Genomic DNA, 21,871 nt, shown 5'->3' on the forward strand with positions numbered 1-21,871 from the left:
TAAGTACGTGCATGTTTCAAATGAAATGAACTTCATCTAATTACTTTTTATTGTGCTGTCTTTTCATTATGAAAAACTTCCTGTGTATTAAACAAAACTGTTGTAATTACAATGTTTCTATAGAAAACAGCAAAATTCTTCCTCATTGTGCTTACTTTCATCTATGCCACCCAGGAATTTTTCTGAGCAGTATAAAGAAATAAAGGATGAATAGCTACATAGAAATATTTTTAAAGCTTTGTCATGTTGTTCTTTACTGTAGCCTCATAGGTAATTTATTCGTTTGATGCAGCACATTGGCACATTCTTACATAGTTAAGTCCTTTACAATTAGTACAAGTTGCCTGTGGCAAGAAACACTGAATGCTCAGCAAGTAAATATTTGTTTATTTTGAAGGCATTACTCCATTTTTATTTGGTGAATTGGTAATTCTGTTTCACTTCTATTTTCAGTGACAACATGAAGAGCCATTTCTAAAGAGAACAAATGACAATAAGGTTTACGTATTTTTCTCTCCATAACACTATTTTACATTTAATGTGTACATTTGTTATGACAGAATATGATGTCAGCAAACACAAAGAGATAACAATAGAGAGGAAATAGGAGGATGAGAGAAAGAGAAATATAATCTTTGTTCTTAAGCAGGTCAGGCTCCTTCCCCACTTTCACCAACAATGCTGCACATCTCAGCAACTTCTCTGCTTTCTACAGGCACAGTATATAAGAACAGCTCAGTTACAAAGAACACTCAGTCATCAGTGTGATGGAAAGTTGGGTAGACTGTGCTGCAGTTGTTTATATCTCTTAAGGTCTTAAATCCCCAAAATGTCTACAGCATTTCCATTGTCTATTAAATATGTGAGCCCGGATATAAACAAACAGTTATTAGAAGATTTTACAGGGGAAAGAACTGGTTTTGTGCAAGTAGGTGATGACCAGTGGTTTTTCCCAAGCAAGTATGCATCTGAAGGAGTTAATTTCTACAATTTCAGTGTACGGAAAGATGACACATGGGTGGTAACATTTCCTAGATCAGGTAGGATATTTTAGGTGAGCATTTACCGCTTAAGTGCCTCATTTCTAAATAGCACCACAATACTTACTATTGATATCTTATATATGTTTTGAGTGTGATTTTTAAAAAATATGTTCAAAGCAGGCTTACATTGTGCAATGTGGGTGACTACCTTAAATTAATGAATGAAACTAAGTTTTTATCACATAATCCAGAACAACAGCAGTGCTTAAGTCATTTTTGAAAAGCTTATTTCAGACTGAGTATATACCATTAGTCAATTTTACATCACGTACATTCTTTTGAGGATATCATATATTTTTTGGTTATCACAAATGTCAAATTTCCACGTGCTTGCTGCTATTTGGAACATTTTATTAGAGGCCATATTGAGCCAATTTAGAAAAATCTATTCCACTTTTTCTTTTTTTCCTCCAAAGTGGTAAAAAATAACTTCTTTTGTTAGTCCACTTTATATATTGGTATGTACATGATTTTTATATTATTTATGGTGTGAAGAAAAGCAACATTTTCTATCTCCAGGAACAACATGGACACAAGAATTAGTCTGGTTGATAGCAAATGATCTTGACTATGATACAGCTACCAAAATTCCTCTGATTGACAGATTTCCTTTCCTTGAGTGAGTGAGTTACTAACAATAAGTTCAGCACAATAAAAATATTTTACACCACAGTCTATTTACAATATTTATCTCCAGTAATTATTTAAGGTGACTTAACTATTATCACTTTCACTTATTTAATATATACATGCAATGTAAGTAGAACAGATCTGTAAAAACCATAGAAAGTCTTCTGGCAACTTAACGATGACACACTAAAAACTGATTTTTATTTTCTGCAGATTTAGCGTATTTGTGCATGATGAAGTGAAGAAGGAGCTTCTTAATCAGTCTGAAGGCAATCCAGAAAAACAGGCCCTAATAGAAAAACTCAGTAAGCCAGGATATGAAGTCCTTAGTGAAATGCCTTCACCTCGCTTCATCAAAACACATTTTCCATTTAGTCTCTTGCCACAAAATCTTTTAGAAGAAGGATGCAAGGTAAACACATATATATAGGAATAAACTCGTGAATTGTCTACTGAAATGTCTACTAGGTAAAAATCTACAAATTGCTTCTGATCAGTACCAAGCACTGTTGTTATTTTGGTTACATTAGTTTTTACCAGCATTCATACACTTTTTAAATTAGATAACAGCCATTAAAGACCACATTAGGTGACAATTACCCATTACTGGAGGTCTTCTTTCTAGTCCAAAATCTTTGCAATCTTTCTCTCACTTCTGCCTATTATCTTGACCTTCATCCTTTTCATTGCTTGGATGGCATTGTGTCTTTTCCCACTGTGTCATTGACTGTGCATTCCTTGTGCATGTCTTACTGTATAGATCAGATAGTTCTCTCCAGAGATCCAAATGAAGGACTATATCTGGAACATTTTGCTTTGAACTTTTTGATAATACTAAGGTTATACTAAGGATATACAATAATATATATACAATATATAATGGAGTGGTTTCCCCTTGCCTTCTTCATTTTATGCCATTGACCAACTATAGTTTTATCCACCTTTAGAGGTAATTTCTTACTTGAGGACAAGATCACCAATCCTCACAGAAGGACTCCTTCTTCCAGGACTCATTCAGTCCTTGCATTAATAGCCACCTAAGTATAACAGTCTACATATTCAAATGTTTCCTCCTCTCTACCACAAGGAAGTGGATGCCAGGAGTACCCATTCATTGAGTCTGTGAGCACAATGGCATTTCATAAACTCTCCAGTACTTTTAGAGAGGAACAGCTTACTGAATCTAATTGAAGGACAGTTTTCACTCATTTTGGAATAAATGTTGTTGAGCATGAGATGTGTGCACATGAGAATTTTTCTACTGGAGGAGTGCATTTTCCCGATACCATTAGAAAAATATTATATCATAACATACAATATAAACAAAAAAAGAAAGTTTTTGACAGTTTTATTACTATGTGTTAAGTACATGCTTTTAAGGTGAGTCTGCTGCTTAATGAATGCTACTTGAGGTTTCATTATTTAATGCTTTTATTTTACTCATAATTCCATCTGGGTTTGTTTGTTATACATATTCATACAGTCATCTGTAGCCACTGACCTTCTGTAAAAATATGTGGGTGGTTCTTAAGAGTCTACCTGAATGATGGTTTCAGCTGGTGGTGTGAAGTAGTCATTGAATTTTTTGAGAGCCAGTTCTGAGTCTGTCACATTGTCTCCAACAAATAATAAAGATATATTCTTTTTTATGCGGCACACCACAACTTGCTAGTCTGATAACCTATCACATACCCCTCATTTTATTTGATGATTTCCTTATTAGATCGTCACTGGACATAACTTTTACAAGTCTGACAATTCTTGCAACCAGCAATGCAGTTAGTCTGATCAGCTGGTCCAGGCAAGAATCTGCATGCTGTTGCCATCTGGTACCAACATGCTGAGCATGTGTACCACCCTATCGTCATTGACCAATTCTTGAGAAGCTGCCATTTGTTGACCACAATGCAACCTTGGTACACATGTCATGTTTTCAATGCCATGCTGGCATTTTTACAATGTCTATTTATATGAAACAACGTTAGAAACAACAGACCACTTTTTCAGCAAGCCAAATACATTTGTAATGGACTCAACAGTTCCATACTCAGCACATGGTTCCTTATCTGTCCACAGAACAACACATTAAATCATTACCTTTATTGCCCTCTAACAGTGCCAGATGAAAATCTGGTCAACTACAGTTGCATAAAGAAAATTCATGAAATAATTTCTTTTTGTGTGCTATAAACTTGTCGTATCAAACATTAAGTGTTAGAGAAACTTCCAATGTGATATATTTTGTTGGAAATTGGGGGAGATAAACTAGCAGACTGAAGCTATGAGATAGTCATGGGAGAAATGTTTGGTAACTCAGCCAGCAAGAGAATTCTCTATAAAAGGCAAGGAATTTGGAAAGTTTCATAATAATATACACACCACTGTAGAGTGGAAAATACATTCTATATTTTCATAATCTTTAATTCTAATCATCATTAAATCATAACTTTAAAATTTCCAGTCTATACACTATTCTGAACTGCACTGTAGTCTCTTAGCTTTTGGAACTGGAAAAAATTAGGAATCCACCTTATTCCTTGATAAAATATGATGGAGCATATGAAGTTTCTCTGAGCATTTTGTTTGACAGAGGGAATTATATTAAGCACATAATTATGACGTTTTAACGAAGTAAAAATGCTTGACCGCTTTTACAGGTGATCTATGTTGCAAGAAATCCAAAAGATGTTGCTGTATCCTTTTATCATCTAAATAGACTCTTCCGTACACAAGGATATCGAGGGGATTTTAAAAAGTACTGGGACTACTTTGAAAAAAATCTCCGTAAGTATATCTGAATAAGTCCTTGTTCAAATATTCACACCACTTCTAGTGAAAGGTATGAACTTCATGATCCCTGCACAAAAACTAAGAATTATTTGTCGAAACAAATATGAAATAAATGAACAAGCTCAGTAAGAGGAGTTCTTTCTCAAGGAAACTGTCGTTTTATTTCAAAATATCAAAAATTGTCAACAAAACTAATTTGTTTGCTCAGTAGATAATAAAATGTAATTCTGAATTTCTATAGAGGATGTGAACTTTTCTAGATCCATGGACACCTTATTGGACACATGTCACTGAAGGATGGAAGAGGAGGGAACACCCGAATTTGCTGTTTTTGTTTTATGAGGAAATGAATAAGGTAAAAATAAAATTTTTGAAATTTATTCTACTGAAATGCAAATAAATGTATTCAAAATTACAATTTTATAGTGTTTTGTGTTAGTTAAAATTGCTTCATGAAAATTAATATGCAGTAAAATGTAATGTAAAATATGTAGCACAGAACAAAGTGAAACAACTCACCTCAAAGGGGAAGCACAAAATGTTAAGCCAATGACACTACAATGTGCTTTACAGCCAATTTATCTTCCACATTAAACAGAACGTGAGGAATGGACACTACTCATAATTTTAGTACAAGCTTGTGTCCTTTGCTGAGGATGAATCACTACGTTTGATGGGTATAAGGACATTACCCACATTAACTTAAATTTGTTTACCATCTCTCACTCCTGTTGAAGCATCCTGGATCAAATATTTGACTGTATTTAGTATAAAATCTTACTTGGGAAACTGGAATGTTGTAGCATTAATGAAACCTTTCATGTATGGATGAATTACTTCCAATTATGTTGACCCTACAATGCCTTTTTTACAACTCCCTGTTGTCTGATGGAATTATCTTGTGGGACGTTTCAGCCAAAGTACATAATCTTTTTGTTCTGCAGAAATGAGCTGTATGAACATTGTTTGAAGTAGGTAACAGTGCTGGTACACATTTTCTTTGGAAATTATTAGAATATTTTGGACACTACCAGAAAGTTTTGTCTAGCCAGAGACTCTTCAAAATTTTGTCTGAAACTTTTGTTCCTCCATAAACTTCCATTTTCTGAAGCAGCTGACTGGGTTTCATATCACCAGTTACCAATTCACTAATTACATTCTTAATTTGATGTCCACTTTCCTTAAAAGTCATTAACAGTCTTTCTTTATGTTCTTTCATATGTTTATTTATTAGCCATTCAGCATGTTTACCATGCATTTGGCTTAGTCAAAATACATTTTACATATTTCATAAAAGTATAGTTGTTACTAACTTTTACATTATACATTATACATACATATACATACATCTTTTTAGTAGTTAGTAATTTGCACATTTTACTCACATCATCATTTAACATATACATAAATACATATAAATACATAAACTTCTGACTAATCAGACAATTTCAGCAATAATCATTATACAGTTTATGTTCAAGAAATAATTATGTGGTTTTACACATTTAGTTAATGATAGTTACATTATTTCATTGTTTATACATTCCTTTCAAATTGCTTCCAAAATATTCTTCAATTGAGTAATATGCTTTATTTTTGAGCCATGTGTCTAAAGCTCCTTAAATTTAAAGTGGGTGAGGGTTGTGACAGATTGTGGCAGTTTATTATATAACTTTAGACTTAGGTGTTTGTGACTGTTGTGTGCCAGTAACAGCCTAGAATACAGTATATGAAGCATGCAGTTGTTTTGAGTGCTGTGCAAATGTAAATTCATTCTATGTGTAAATTATTGTATATTTTCTTTACGTGTATTACGCAGTTATACATATAGAGACTTGGGAGTGTCATTATGCTTAATATACTGAAGTGCTCCTTACAGCTTTCTGTTGGACCCAGTCTTTGTAAACATCTAATTGGTTTTTTTTTTTTTTTTTTTTTTTTGCCATTTGAATACAGTTTGTGCTTGGTGAATTGCCCCGTAACAGAATCCCATATTGTAGCTGTGACTGAAAGGATGCATAGTAGCAAAGCATCAATAAACTTTTACTGACAGAATATTGTAGTTTATACAGCAGGAATATTACGCGTGCAAGTTGGCCTGCCAGATAGCTTATATGCTCTTCCTATGAGAGCCTTTGGTCTATTTTTAGTCCTAGTAGTTTGACACTATGATTCTCTGCTTTCCATACGTTCAGATTAAAATAAATTTCCTCTGTTTTTGTGTTTTTTATACATAACTCGTTAGCAATAGACCACACACTACATTTTTCGAAAAGTTCATTAATTTTTTTTACCACTTCTTGCATACCCCCACCTGTGGAGATCATGGTCATATCATCAGCATATAAAACATTTTCGCAAGCTATATAGTTTGGGAAGTCATTAACATAGATAATAAAGAGGAAGGGTCCAAGAATGGAGCCCTGTGGAGTTCCTCTCTTAATTTTCATTAGAGCTGACCTTTCATTGTTCACACACACACTGACTGTTGCCTGTTATTTAAGTATAGCTTAATCAAATTAAGTGGTTAGTCTGCAATACCATAATATTCTAATTTTTTAACAATTATCTCATGTGATACTGAATCAAATACTTTGCTTAAGTCTATGATTGTTGCATAGGTGGTCAGCTTCCTTTCAAAAGCGTTGTGGCTTTCGGTTAGCTGCCTTTCAATAGCTTTTATGGTTGACTGATTAGTTCTAAATCAAAACTGCCTGTCATTAAGTAATTTATTGCTCTCAAAATACATGTAAATCTGTGTGTGTGAGCAGCTCTCTATGATTTTGGCGAGTATACGGACAATTGATATTGGTCTATAGTTATCTGGCATTTCTCTGTCACCCTTTTTGTATTATATGGGTAGTGTAACTGTAATTTTAAGGCAATGAGGGAAAATGCCATCATCAAGGATTTTATTTGCAAGGTAGAGTAGAGGAGTTCTAATTTCCTTAACTATAGCCTTTATTACAAAGTTACTGAATCCATAGTAGTTTTCTGTTCTAGAGTTGTTCAACTTGTTTAAAGAGTTATTTATATCTGTGGCAGTTATTCTACTCCAGTTAAATCTTTTATCTTTTTTATTATGTGATTACGAAAGGAAAGCTTCCGCATCAGTTAAATCATCACTTTTTGGTACCTGGGCATTTACTAAATTTATGAAGTGTTTGTTGAGAGTGTTGAAATTAATTGGGTTACTGATTTCTTCTTTCTCCATGTTTATCTCACTTTTAACTATGTTGCAGGCAGCTTGTTTTTAGAATTTAAAGTATACTCCTCATTTGCTTTCATTTTTGCTGCTTTAATTTCAGATTTGTATATTTTTCTTAAGTTCATATATCTATTCTTGTTTTCTTGATTGCCTTCAATTTTGACCTTCAGCATTGAGTTGAAGGATTCTAATTTTATTTAGGTGCAGGATGTACCACTTTTTTGTGTGTTGTGGTTTATGCATATTGCTACGGTTAGATCTCTTAGTAACAAGAGGGCAGTTACTGTCTAATGTATTTTTTATACTGCATATGAATGCAGAAAAGCTTTCATTTATATCTTTATCAATGGTTAGTATTCTAGCCATTTTGTTCTACTCAGTTCACTTCTCATTACTTCAATGTTCTCTTCCTTGTGAGCTTATATGTAGTTAACATCCTGGTATCATCAAGTGACAGATTTCCAATTTTGAGCCATATGTCATCATGGTTAGATAGTCCTAATTTTATGGTATCCCATTCTACTTGATTCCTACACACATTGCTAATTATATTGTCAAGGCATACCTCCATTCTGGTCAATTATTCATTTAAGCAGTAGTAATTCATTGATCTTAAGATATTTAGGATGTATACCACAGTTTTTCTCTTTGCTCTTACATCTATATTAATGTCTCCTGTGAAAAATGTTTTATTCTGCTTGTATTTGGTAGTCAGTAAGATTAAGTCAGAGAGTTTTTCTGTGAATATCTCCTCATCAGAAGCTGGTCGTCAGTAAACTGTTGCAATAATTTAGCTAATGAATATTTGTTGCTTTTGTCACTGTTCACGAGATCCCATACATTTTCAACAAATTGGGACTTTATTAAAAAGTAATTGAATTTATTGTTTTATTATTAGATCTGCATCATTTACCAGTCATATTTGGACAGACTGCATCAAGATTACATACACACGTCTGATTTATTTACAATTTTCATATATATTCAGACAAATATTCATTATACACTCCTGGAAATGGAAAAAAGAACACATTGACACCGGTGTGTCAGACCCACCATACTTGCTCCGGACACTGCGAGAGGGCTGTACAAGCAATGATCACACGCACGGCACAGCGGACACACCAGGAACCGCGGTGTTGGCCGTCGAATGGCGCTAGCTGCGCAGCATTTGTGCACCGCCGCCGTCAGTGTCAGCCAGTTTGCCGTGGCATACGGAGCTCCATCGCAGTCTTTAACACTGGTAGCATGCCGCGACAGCGTGGACGTGAACCGTATGTGCAGTTGACGGACTTTGAGCGAGGGCGTACAGTGGGCATGCGGGAGGCCGGGTGGACGTACCGCCGAATTGCTCAACACGTGGGGCGTGAGGTCTCCACAGTACATCGATGTTGTCACCAGTGGTTGGCGGAAGGTGCACGTGCCCGTCGACCTGGGACCGGACCGCAGCGACGCACGGATGCACGCCAAGACCGTAGGATCCTACGCAGTGCCGTAGGGGACCGCACCGCCACTTCCCAGCAAATTAGGGACACTGTTGCTCCTGGGGTATCGGCGAGGACCATTCGCAACCGTCTCCATGAAGCTGGGCTACGGTCCCGCACACTGTTAGGCCGTCTTCCGCTCACGCCCCAACATCGTGCAGCCCGCCTCCAGTGGTGTCGCGACAGGCGTGAATGGAGGGACGAATGGAGACGTGTCGTCTTCAGCGATGAGAGTCGCTTCTGCCTTGGTGCCAATGATGGTCGTATGCGTGTTTGGCGCCGTGCAGGTGAGCGCCACAATCAGGACTGCATACGACCGAGGCACACAGGGCCAACACCCGGCATCATGGTGTGGGGAGCGATCTCCTACACTGGCCGTACACCACTGGTGATCGTCGAGGGGACACTGAATAGTGCACGGTACATCCAAACCGTCATCGAACCCATCGTTCTACCATTCCTAGACCGGCAAGGGAACTTGCTGTTCCAACAGGACAATGCACGTCCGCATGTATCCCGTGCCACCCAACGTGCTCTAGAAGGTGTAAGTCAACTACCCTGGCCAGCAAGATCTCCGGATCTGTCCCCCATTGAGCATGTTTGGGACTGGATGAAGCGTCGTCTCACGCGGTCTGCACGTCCAGCACGAACGCTGGTCCAACTGAGGCGCCAGATGGAAATGGCATGGCAAGCCGTTCCACAGGACTACATCCAGCATCTCTACGATCGTCTCCATGGGAGAATAGCAGCCTGCATTGCTGCGAAAGGTGGATATACACTGTACTAGTGCCGACATTGTGCATGCTCTGTTGCCTGTGTCTATGTGCCTGTGGTTCTGTCAGTGTGATCATGTGATGTATCTGACCCCAGGAATGTGTCAATAAAGTTTCCCCTTCCTGGGACAATGAATTCACGGTGTTCTTATTTCAATTTCCAGGAGTGTATATACAGGGTGTTCTAAAAAAAGGTGTCGAATATTTTGAGAGGTGGTAGTACTCATCAAAACATGAAAAAGAAGTCCAATAAACATGACTCCAGAAATGCATACTTCCTGTGATAAGCACATGTTTACAGGAGGTGTTCAATGTGAAGTTCATTCATGGCAATGCACCCCTCTGTCCTCTAGCATAATGAATGGTGCACCCTTTGAAATACACCGGGTTGTTGTTGTACTAGCTGTCACACATCAAAGACGCGACCCTGTATTGTCCGCACATAGTGGATTAGCATAGTGTAGACCAATTTCTTCAAGTGTTCCCATAACCAAAAGTCTAGGGTCTCGAGGTCTGGGGAACAAGCACGCCAAGGTGTGGGGACTCCCTCAACAATCCAGTGGCCCTGAAATGTCTGGGTCAGATGTTTGCACACATTGTGACAAAAGTGTACTGGTGGCTCATCATGCATTAACCACATTTTTATTCATTGCTGCAATGGCACAGCCTCCAGCAAGGTAGGATATACATTAAAGAGAAAGTCCGTATAATGTGCCCTAGTTAACCTTGCTCATAGCATATGGCCCTATTAATCTGTCACCAAGTACACCTGATTGAGAATCAGTGTTGATGCCCTCTTTTCTGAATTGCTTGTGGATTTATATTTGCCAATGAATTCTGGTTATGGAAATTCACAAAACCATCTCTTGTGAATCCTGCTTCATTGGTAAATAAAATCTTGGATGTGAACAGTGGATCTGTGGTCCCCCTCTGCAATGGCTATTGACATAACCACCATCTGTGATGATGATCCTGTGGCCTTAATGCTTGAATGCACTGTAGATGATATGGGTACAGCAATTCTTCATGAAGTACCTCCTAGATAAGAGAGTGAGACATGCCTTCTGCTGCTGCTAATCAACACACACTGGTCCCAAGGGTTTCTTCCACTGAATGTAGCACATGCTTCTCCATGTCAGGCGTGCAGACTGCATCGGGCCTTCCACAGTCAGGCTTCTGAGCAAGAAGGGTACCTGTGTCCCTCAGACACTGGAAAAGTCTGTCGAACAGCTCATCACTTATCAGAGGCCACTCTGCGCTGTGAATATTTTTCACTGTAGAGGGTACAGGCTCGTAGACTATATCCATTTGCTAAACCATAGCAGAATATTGTATCCACCATTTCACTTGTTGAGTAGAAGACTTCCAATGCTAACACGTGGTGGGAGAAAAAAATGTAAATGTACTGCACCCATTGTACATACAAAACAGAGCAATAACAGTAAATACATAAGTGAATCACATTTGGAAGAAGGCAAAATATCATGATACCTACCCAGGATTGACAGTGCTGTACAATAAAGCACATAAACATGACGAAAACCAGTGTAGCCTACAACATGACTTAAACCAGACAACTAACTGCAGACCACCTAATGGTAGGGAGAGTACAGTGAGTAATACTGCCAACACATTTGATGGAACATTAATGCAATGACTGTGCTAAACTTTGCAACCAAGTATTGCACAGCCCTTCCTATAAACACATTTTTATTTCAGAAAGTATGCTTTTGTTCATTGGACTTATTTTTCTTGTTTCAATGAGTACTACCACCTCTCCAAGCATTCCAAAGTATTAGACAGTTTTGTCTGAACACCCTGGTGACAGGGATTGAACTTCTCAGGGCAATGAGTTAAAGCAACCACTGTAAAACCATCTTTTGTTCCAGACAGTCAACAGCTAGGTGTATCAATGTTCCTCTTGTTGGGGGTGTCATGATTATGTATATCTTACCTTATGCTGGAAACCCTTTGGTTTTCTTTTACACTGATGAAGTATAAAAACACGTGCTGGCTGAAGGTTTTCATTACTCCTGACCAGGTGAATATAGGCTTGCAGTGCTCCAGTCTTGCTTGATGCAATGATTCTGACTGCATTCTTTTATAGCTTTAATACTTCCTTGCAACCTGCAATGTGTCCCCGTAACAGTAAGTCACAGTTTTTGAGACTATGGAACAGTGCATAATACTCTGTTATAAGGTATGAGTCAGTTAATACACCTTTTAGTCTCCTCAGAAGGTATAGTATGTGGGAGAGCTTTGAGTATGCATGTGCACGCATTCAAGACACACACACACACACACACACACACACACATACATACATACACACACGGGTCATTCATTGATAGCTCGCTATCAATCATAAGTCCCAGCAGTTTGACAGCCCCCATATTATCATGGTATCCAATATTGCTAAGGCTGCATAACAGATGTGTTTTTTCTTCAATAATTTTAATTTTATTTTCAATGAACCATTCTTTGACATTTTCAAAGAACATATTTGTAGCTTGCAGAGCTTGTGCAGCATGTTTTTCTTTCACAAAAAGAGTGGTGTCATCAGCATACTGTGGTTGATACAAACCAGATCATTAATGTAAATAAGGAACAGGAGAGGCCCTATGATGAACCCCTGGGGTACATCATGATCCAGTTTTTGTTCTTGGGAGATTGCACCAAGAAAAGATACTATTTGCTATCAGTTTTCAGGATAGGATTGGAGAGTAACCATCACAACAATTCCAAAACCATAATACTTTAATTTAATAAGCAATATCTTGTACAAGATGCAGTCAAATGCCTTCTGAGGTCACAGCGTGTCAGTGCCAGACTTTTCCTGTCTTCAAACCCTTGCCTTATCTCCCTAATTAAGTCCATTGGCTTTCTCTTATGAAAACCATGCTGTTGTCCTGAAAGAGTTTATTGTCTTTGAAGTAATTTTTGTAGCTATTGTTTCATTACAGAGTGCATCACTTTAGCTAGGATGGGGATTATGGAAATTGGTCTGAAACTGGACATTTCACATGGATCACCTTCTTTTGTAGACTGGTACTTTCCATGCCAGTTTTAGGAATTCTGGGAAGACACCAAAGGAAAAACATTTGTTGATTACTATGGTTGAGCAAGCTCTGGGATAATTTCCTTCAGGACTGTGTGGCCTATGCCATAGATACCTGCTCACTTTGAGTTTTTACATGTATTCACTATTTTTTACAATGTCCTAGAGTGCACTTATTTCCAGTTTTTAAGCAACACCTTACATTTTTATATGAGCTGTGCAATCTAAGCCTGAGTCTTGAATTTAATTTACAACATTTCTTGCTGTCCTTATGAAGTACTGATTGAAGTACTGAATTACGGTATGCTCATTTATCAGAGTCCAAGCTGCTTTACACGGATTATGAGCCTCTTGAACAAACTCGTCATAATACTCCTTCTTTGCATCCTCCACTCCATCCCTCTTGGCTCTTAAGTAATTACTATGAAGCAGGTCTTTAGCTGGAAGTTCTAAAGCTGTCTTCATACAGTCCCTGAACGTTAATACATTGCCTTTTATTTATCTAGCTCCCTATAATAGCTTTTCCTTCCTTGTAATTTACCTGCAGGATACTTCTTGAGGACTACTGGGAATATGTCATCAAATTGTGTTTTCAGGGTTTGGAACACACATTTAAATGAAGCACTGGCCCCACTGCATTTTTCTGCTGCCATTTCACACCAGACAGTGCTGATTTACTATCATTTAATGTCTATTCTTTAATAACCCTCCTATTGAATGTGTAGCTTGAACAACATGTACTTGGATGCAATTTACTCTTATTCTTCATGCTGAGTTCCATTATTAATGCACTGTGGTCTGTGCGAATAAAAATAGAAAATGACCAAAAACTAATGGAAGAACCATGGGAAGTAGGGGGTTTTGGTTGGGGCAAACTAAAAATATGATACTACTAATAACAGCATCACTTCAAAACAAAAACTAACCCAAAAATCAAGTGCCCAAAATTTTCAACAACTGACAACCGAAAAAAGCAAAACAATTCATACTGCACATTTCATTTAACCTATATAGGTCAAACGAGGAGTGCTGTACCAGTAACCCACACACAACCCAAAAACAAATACTGCAAATTTCACTTAACATAGGTCAAACGAGGCGTGCAGTACCAGTGACCCACACACAGCCCAAAAACTTTGTCTCACAAATTTTGCGTGACATATATAGCTCAAACAAAGCCCTCAGTACCAAACTAATCACACACGACTTGGAAACCTAATATCATAAATTTTGATTGACCTACATAGTTCAGGTGTATCCTGTGGTACCAGAGATCAATGCACATTTCGAAAACCACAAATTTTACCTCACCTATAAAGATGAAATGGGGCCCACAATATCAAAACCATAACACTCATACTGTCAAATCGTCATCCAAACCTGCACTTAACACAGCTAGATAAAACGAAGCCCTGAGTACAAGAAAACAAAATTCATTCCCATAACTAACAAAAACAAGACCTAACTAATGACAGTAAAATAATCTTGACATTCGATATTGCAGTAGGCACTGCAAAGTTGCTTCGGGTATGCATGGATGTTCAAAGGAACAGGCACTGTGGGGACAACAACCATCATGAAATACATTAAATACATTCACATCTGTGAGTATGGGCAACCATCAGCTGTAGAGCGGAAAGATGGCAGTGAATATTTGTGCCAGACAGGACATCGAACTCTTATTTCCCGCTTATCGCAAGCAGTCGCCTTACTGTTTGGGTATCCATGCATAACTCATGGCCAACCCAAACTACCATATGTTGCCAAACATGTGTCAACAACCAGTACTCATACATCCATTATGTATATTCCCATGCAGGTGAGACATTTTACTTTAAAGTCACCTGCCTGGTGCCGGCGGATAAATACAATGTTGCAGTGTCTGTGTTATTTGAATTTATGATGCAAAGTTTCTTTGGACATGCATGCATGTGACATCAGTGAAAGAATATGATGTTGCAGTGTCTTTACTATTCTGAATTACAATGTTGCCACAGTGGCTGTTTCAAGGACATGCATGCATGTTCAAAGAAACTTTGCATCATAATTTCGAATAACACGGGCACTACAACATCGAATTTATGCGCCGACACTGGGCAAGCGACTCTAAAGTAAAATGTCTCACCTGTATGGGAATATACATAATGGAAGGTTGCAGACACATAGTTGGAGATATGTGGAAGTTTGGGTGTGACTGTGAGTTGTGCACGGATAGCTTAATGGTAAGGTGACTGCTCGCGATAAGCAAGAAATCTGAGTTTGAATCCCAGTCTGACACAAATTTTCACTGTTGACTTTCCATTCGACAGCTGATGGTTGTCCATATTCGCCTTTGCGAGTACATTTAAAGAATATCCACATTACCTATCAACCACAAACCAATTCAATTACCAAACATGAACAATAAAAACCCCAAAATTAAAAACAAAGAACATGCATCATCACCTTTTTCTGTATACAAACACAACTACAAACATAAACACACATATCTCATTTTGTCAAGGCACACACATTATATGTAAACAGTCCAAGTAACTGTAAGAAGGAGTGAGAATTTGACAATGGGCAACATATCTTTGCCCATAGCCACATACAATGACCTCCTAGTAAATTTATTTATCATATCCATAACTGACAGAAAAGAAAAGTAATATTAGATCTCCAGTCATTTATCTATTTATTTATTTCATTTGTATTCTGTAGACCCATTAGCGATAAATCGCTTGGGTGTAGAACGTGTCGTTTACATGGATTTGAGACATTTGTTTATAATAATAGGTTGTACAATGAATAATATATTACATAGAAAAAATGTTTACAAGAATTATTTTTTGTAAAAAGTTACAAATTACATTGAACAGACTTACAATAGGTCAAAATCAATTCACATATTCTCATACATAAATTCGTCCAGTGAGTAAATGGTTTTACTTAGACGATACTGTTTAAGTTGATCTTTAAAAGTAGGTGGATCAGTAACTGACATTTTTATTGCCTGAGGGAGAGCATTAAATATTTTTATGCAAGAGTAGTGTACTCCTTCTTGCACCATACTTAGATTCTTTTGCTCAAGGTGTAGATCATTTTTTACCCTAGTGTCATAGTTATGATACATGCTGTTCATTTCAAAAAGGGAATGGTTTTTACACAAGAAACAAATGAGAGAGAAAATGTACTGAGATACTGTTGTGAGTATTCTCAGTTCTTGGAAGAGTTTCCTGCAGGAATGTCTGTAAATGACGCCACACAGAATCCTAATGACTCTTTTCTGGGCTATGAGGATTTTGTTTGCCTTTGGCTGGTTTCCCCAGAATATAATTCCATAGACCATCAGGGCATGAAAATAACTAAAATATTTTTTTAAATTTTTTTTTAAGGTAAGGAATGTGTAAGGACAAGTTTAGATTGCTATTAACAAGTAGACCCAGGAACTTTGTTGACTCCACTCTTGCTAAATTCCCATCATTGTATTTAACATCCTCACCTTCGATATTTTGGCTTGTATGGAATTGAATCAATTGAGTTTTTTCAAAATTTAGTTATAATCCATTAGAGGTAAACCAGTTAAAGGCTCCTGAAAGATTGCATTTACAGTGATTTCAAGATTAGTATTAGTTGAATTCTCTACCAGAATCATCGTGTAATTGGCAAACAAAGTAAATTTTATCTTAGCCCTTGTACACATTGGAAGGTCATTTATGAAAATAAGGAAAAGTAGAGGACCCAGACATAGTTTATTGTGCCCCAAGAAAAGGACACTGGTTCCCCATTAGTGTTGTTTACCATGACTTTCTGTTCTGGTCCTTTAAATAGGAGGCAAGCCACAGCCCTGCTTCTCCAGTTAACTCATAAAATTCTGCCTTTCTCAGAAAAATCTCATGGTTCACACAATCGAACGCCTTAGAAAAGTCCCAAAAAATTCCAGTTGCAGACATTTTATTATTGATTGATTCAAGAATTGCATTGGTGAAAGAATCTATTGCATCTTCTGTTGAGATGTTTTTCTGGAAACCGAATTGACTTATTGAGAATATTGTATTTACTAAGGTGTTCAAGAATCCTTCTGTGTACAAGTTTCTTGAGAGTCTTGGAGAAACAAGTTAAGAGTGAAATAGGACGATAATTCGTTACTTCATTTCTGTCACCCTTCTTGTACAATGGTTTAACCACTGCATATTTAAGTCTATCAGGGACAATTCCTAGTCTCAGTGAGTCATTAAAGATGTGGCACAGGACTTCACCTATGAAAATGTGTGTGTGTTTCAACGCTTTGATGGAAATACCATCAACACCAGTTGAGTTTTTGTTTTTCATGGTCCTTATTATCTTCTTAATTTCTTCTACAGTGACAGGAGGCATGCTAATCTGGGGTGTTGCACTATGTCCACTTCTTTGTAAAAGATTCAGAGCCTCATTTATAGGACCATTACACCCTATTTTATCTGCTGCAGTCAAAAAATGCTTGTTGAAAATTTTTACAACATTTTCACCTTTAGCAATGATATTCCCATTAGGTATAACTTCAATATTTTCTGCATCATTTGAGTTAACTACCAGTTTCCCTTTTAATAATACCCCAGATGGTTTTTATTTTGTTGCCAGAATTATCTATTTCTGATTTGATGAACATACTTTTTGCCTTTATCAGAACTTCATTTAAGATCTTGCAGTACCTTTTATAATGAGCTTTTATTTCAGTGTCATTTGTATTTCTGAGAGAAACATAAAGCAGTCTTTTAGTCCTACATGATGTTTTTATTCCTTTTGTGAGCCACTGTTTGCTGGGATGGCTCTGGTACTTGTTCTTTGCAGTTCTTAGAGGGAAGACAGCTTCAGTGGCACATAAATTCATTTATAAATAGGTTAAATTTATCATTGACTTTCAGTGCTCTATAAATTGGACTCCAGTCAATGAGTTGAAGATAACTGTTGAAGATCATGAGATTTTCATTATTAATTACCCTAAATGACCTTTTATAGACTTTGTCCTTCTTGTGTGGGCATATATCATTGATAGTTAGCAATTGGCCATCATGGTCTGAAAGACCATTTAGGACTTGTTTTACTGTTGCATTGGTGTTTCTATTCTCATCAATGAAAATATTATCTATAAGACTTGAACAGTAGTTCGTAACCCTTGTGGGGAAGTCTACCTTGGGTGTGAGGTTGTATGTGTTCATTATATGTAGCTGGTCAGCTCTACTATTATCATAATATAGAAAGTTAATGTTAAAGTCTCCTAAGACTACAGTATTTTATTTTTTGAATATATATGGGGTAGAAGAGATTCGAGTTGCTTAAAGAACATACATTGCTTCCCTGATGGGGCCCTATACACTGTTACTTCAATGAGTAATAGGGTCTTGGTGCTAATTTCTATACCACAAGCTTCAAAATGCTGAACAAAACATTATATTCTTGTTTACATATATAATTACACCGCCCTTCTGCACACTGTTTCTACAAAAGTGAGAGGCAATATGATAGCCATCTCGATTCAGCATACTGATACCCTCTTTTACATGGTGTTCAGTAAAACAAAGGATATCGGCATTATCAATAGTATTACTGTCACTAATATTCATTGTTAACAGTTCTAGTTTACTTCTTAGCCCCCGTATATTTTGATGGAAAATACACAGTTTGTCACATTTAGTACTGACTTTTTGAGGAAGTGAGTTGCTAGGTTTCAAGATGGGTGAGTTTTTGCACATGCTTGTTAGATAATTGATCTTTTGCTGAGTGTCATTTCTGACTGACTTATCTAAGTCATGATTTTCCCCTTTTTGTTGCGAAACCATAAAAAATCTTGATTTAGTAGAGCAGGTTTTCTAGGCCTCAAGCTCCTCTTTTGATTGTAGACTGCTGCAGGCCTTGGTGACACTACAGGACACTACAGTAGCTCTGATGGAGCAGTGTGATCTAGTTGTTGATTCTGCTGCATTTAATGTTACTGTTTCCACTGCTGTAGTTGCTGTAGCTGGAGTTAATGACACTTCCACTGATGACGGGACAGTTGATGTAGTAGAAACTGAGCTTGACAAATCATCTATGTCGATTTCTTTACTTGAATTGTTTCTCAATTTATCCGAAGTCACTGCAGTTGTACCACTCTGTGATCCTAGATTAGGCTCCACCATACTTACTACTATTGATGGATACTGTGATTCATTGAATTGATTTAGGTTTTCCAGTATTAAGTCACACAATCTAGATTTGCCACTGCTGTTCCTGTGCATACCATGCGTTGTGAAGTCTTCTCTTAGATTGGTAGCTTTAAGAAAGCTCACGTTGCAGAACAGTTTGCACATTTTCTCAATTTTACGGTTTGTAATTTCTATTTCTTTATTTACACAAGATGTTTTTGTTAGGTCATGTCACTCAGGAATACTAACAATAGTTATTTTGAGTGCTGGCACACACTCTAGCAATTTCTTCAGATCTCTTCTTGCATGTTTCACTTCGTTCTTGTAAACATCATTTGCTCATAAGAAATGCAAAGCACTAAAGATAAGACCGCACTGAACAGAACTGCACTGCAGCAGAGCGGCGCAACATGAAAAGACTAAGTATTGTTTATAGGTAGCCATATGAGGCAGAATGCACTACAGGGCAGTGAAACTGTGTGGAAAAGTTGACCAACTGACCAACTGTCCATGCCATGCAGTGTCACATAGTTCTGTTGTCGCTAGTGCAGTATAGCAAGAGTCACAACACCACACGTCATTCCAGTCATAGCTCTTTCCACACATGAAACAAAATTTTGTTTACCAACATGGCATTAGACAAGGAAAAGTTGATTGTGTGTACAAGTCAATACCCAGAGTTACAAGGTCTGTTCAAAAAATTCTGGAACTTTGTTGATAAAATTTTTCTGTGCTTCTCATTTACGTGTTGTGCATGGTCTCCTTTGACATACTCTCCTCCACAGTTGATACGCCAAACCCAACGCTGTTTCCACTTCTGGAAGCAGTCTTGGTATGCCTCTTGCTGGATCGCACAAAGTGCTGTTGGTGAATTTTCTTTTACCTCATCTATTGTTGCAAATGTTCATCCTTTCATCATGGTTTTCAACTTTGGAAATAAAAAAAAGTGCCCTCAGGGGCTAGGTCTGGAGAGTACAGAGGATCAGGCAGCACAGTGATTTCATTTTGGGCGCAACAGTCACACACCAACAGGGATAAATGTGCCAGTATGTTATTGTGATGCAAGAGCCATGAATTGTCTCTTCTCAAATTTTCTCACAGGCATTGCAACACACCCTTTCATATCAGAGTTGCACTTGCAACCTACGTCTTCAATTATTTACTGGATATATTCCAATCTCTGTCTTCCTCTACAGCTTTTACCCTCTACAGCTTCCTCTAGGATCATGGAAGTTACTCCCTGATGTCTTAACATATGTCCTATCATCCAGTCTCTTCTTCTTGTCAGTGTTTTCCACACATGTTATTCCTCTATGATTCTGCACAGAACCTCCTCATTCCTTACCTTATCAGTTCACCTAATTTTCAACATTTTTCTGTAGCACCACATCTTAAATGCTTTGATTTTCTTCCATTCCAGTTTTCCTAAGGTCCATGTTTCACTACCATACATACTCCAAACATACATTCTCAGAAATCTCTTCCTCAAACTAAGTCTTATGTTTCATACTAGTAAACTTCTTGTGGCCAGGAATGCCCTTTTTGCCAGTGCCAGTCTGCTTTTGATGTCCTCCTTACTCCATCTGTCATGGGTTATTTTGGTGCCTAGGTAGCAGAATGCCTTAACTTCCTCTACTTCTTGACCATCAGTCCTGTTGTTAAGTTTCTCGCTGTCCTCATTACTTTCATCTTTCTTTGATTTACATTCAATCCATATTCTGTACTAATTAGACTGTTTATTCTGTTCAACAAATCCTCTATTTCTTCACTTTCACTGAGGATAGCAACATCGTCATTGAATTTTATCATTGATATCCTTTCACCTTGAATTTTAATTCAACTCTTGAACATTTTTTTTTTATTTCCATTATTGCTTCATTGCTTTACGGACTGAATGGTAAGGGTAAAAGACTACATCCCTCGCATACACCCTTTCTAATCCAAGCACTTCGTTCTTGGTCTTCCACTCTTATTATTCCATCTTGGCTCTTGCATATGTTGTGTATTACCCATCTTTCCTTGGAGCTTACCCATATTTTCCATAGAATGTCAAACTTCTTGCACCATTTGACACTGTCAAACTCTTTTCCAGGTTGACAAATCCTATGAACATGTCTCATTAATCTATGTCCAACTCCAAACCTCGTATCATTTGAGGTGCATTCACTAATATGCCACACATTGGACAGTGTGTTACTGTGACTCAGATGGATTAGATGGATTATTAATCAGTCTTGTGTCCCTCACTGACCAGTTTAAAATGGACAAGCTAATATTTAGGAAGAAAATTACTGATGCACCAAGTGTTAGTGATGGTGAACCTACAGCTAGTGTTAGACATGCCGTGTGAGAAAACAATGACAAAAGTATTGACAAAAGTGTGGCAGTAGGGGAAAAAAAAAAAAACGCTATTTCATGAAAATAAAGCATCACATTTATCAGCCCTCATGCAGTCTGCAATTTGCATGGATCAATTACAATAAGGTAAAAGGTGTTACTTTTGCAAAAAAATGTTCAGGGAAATTTGGGAATACAGAAATAAAAGTCCCTTAGGAAAAATAAATAGAAATTGTAGGGAAGCCAAGGCGAAATGGTTTCATGAAAAATCTGAAGATATTGAGAAAGAAATGTATGTTGGAAGGGCTGATTCAGCATATGGAAAAATCAAAACAATTTTTGGTGAAATTAAAAGCAAGGGTGGTAACATTAAGAGTGCAATGGGAAGTTCACTGTTAAATC

General features: G+C 37.3%; 1 protein-coding gene across 1 annotated transcript in view; it reads left to right on the forward strand.

Annotated features, from left to right (window-relative positions):
• The first annotated feature begins 527 nt into the window (after positions 1-527).
• Positions 528-21,871, forward strand: part of LOC124623223 (sulfotransferase 1C4) — a 39,944-nt gene continuing 18,600 nt past the window's right edge. The window contains exons 1-5 of the mRNA XM_047149023.1: positions 528-1,040; positions 1,563-1,662; positions 1,887-2,085; positions 4,331-4,457; positions 4,724-4,818. Coding sequence (XP_047004979.1) covers positions 830-1,040; positions 1,563-1,662; positions 1,887-2,085; positions 4,331-4,457; positions 4,724-4,818 — 732 coding nt within the window. The 5' untranslated portion in view covers positions 528-829. The remainder of the gene's footprint in view (positions 1,041-1,562; positions 1,663-1,886; positions 2,086-4,330; positions 4,458-4,723; positions 4,819-21,871) is intronic.

The sequence above is a fragment of the Schistocerca americana genome, chromosome 1, assembly GCF_021461395.2.
Source record: "Schistocerca americana isolate TAMUIC-IGC-003095 chromosome 1, iqSchAmer2.1, whole genome shotgun sequence".
NCBI classification, from domain to species: domain Eukaryota; kingdom Metazoa; phylum Arthropoda; class Insecta; order Orthoptera; family Acrididae; genus Schistocerca; species Schistocerca americana.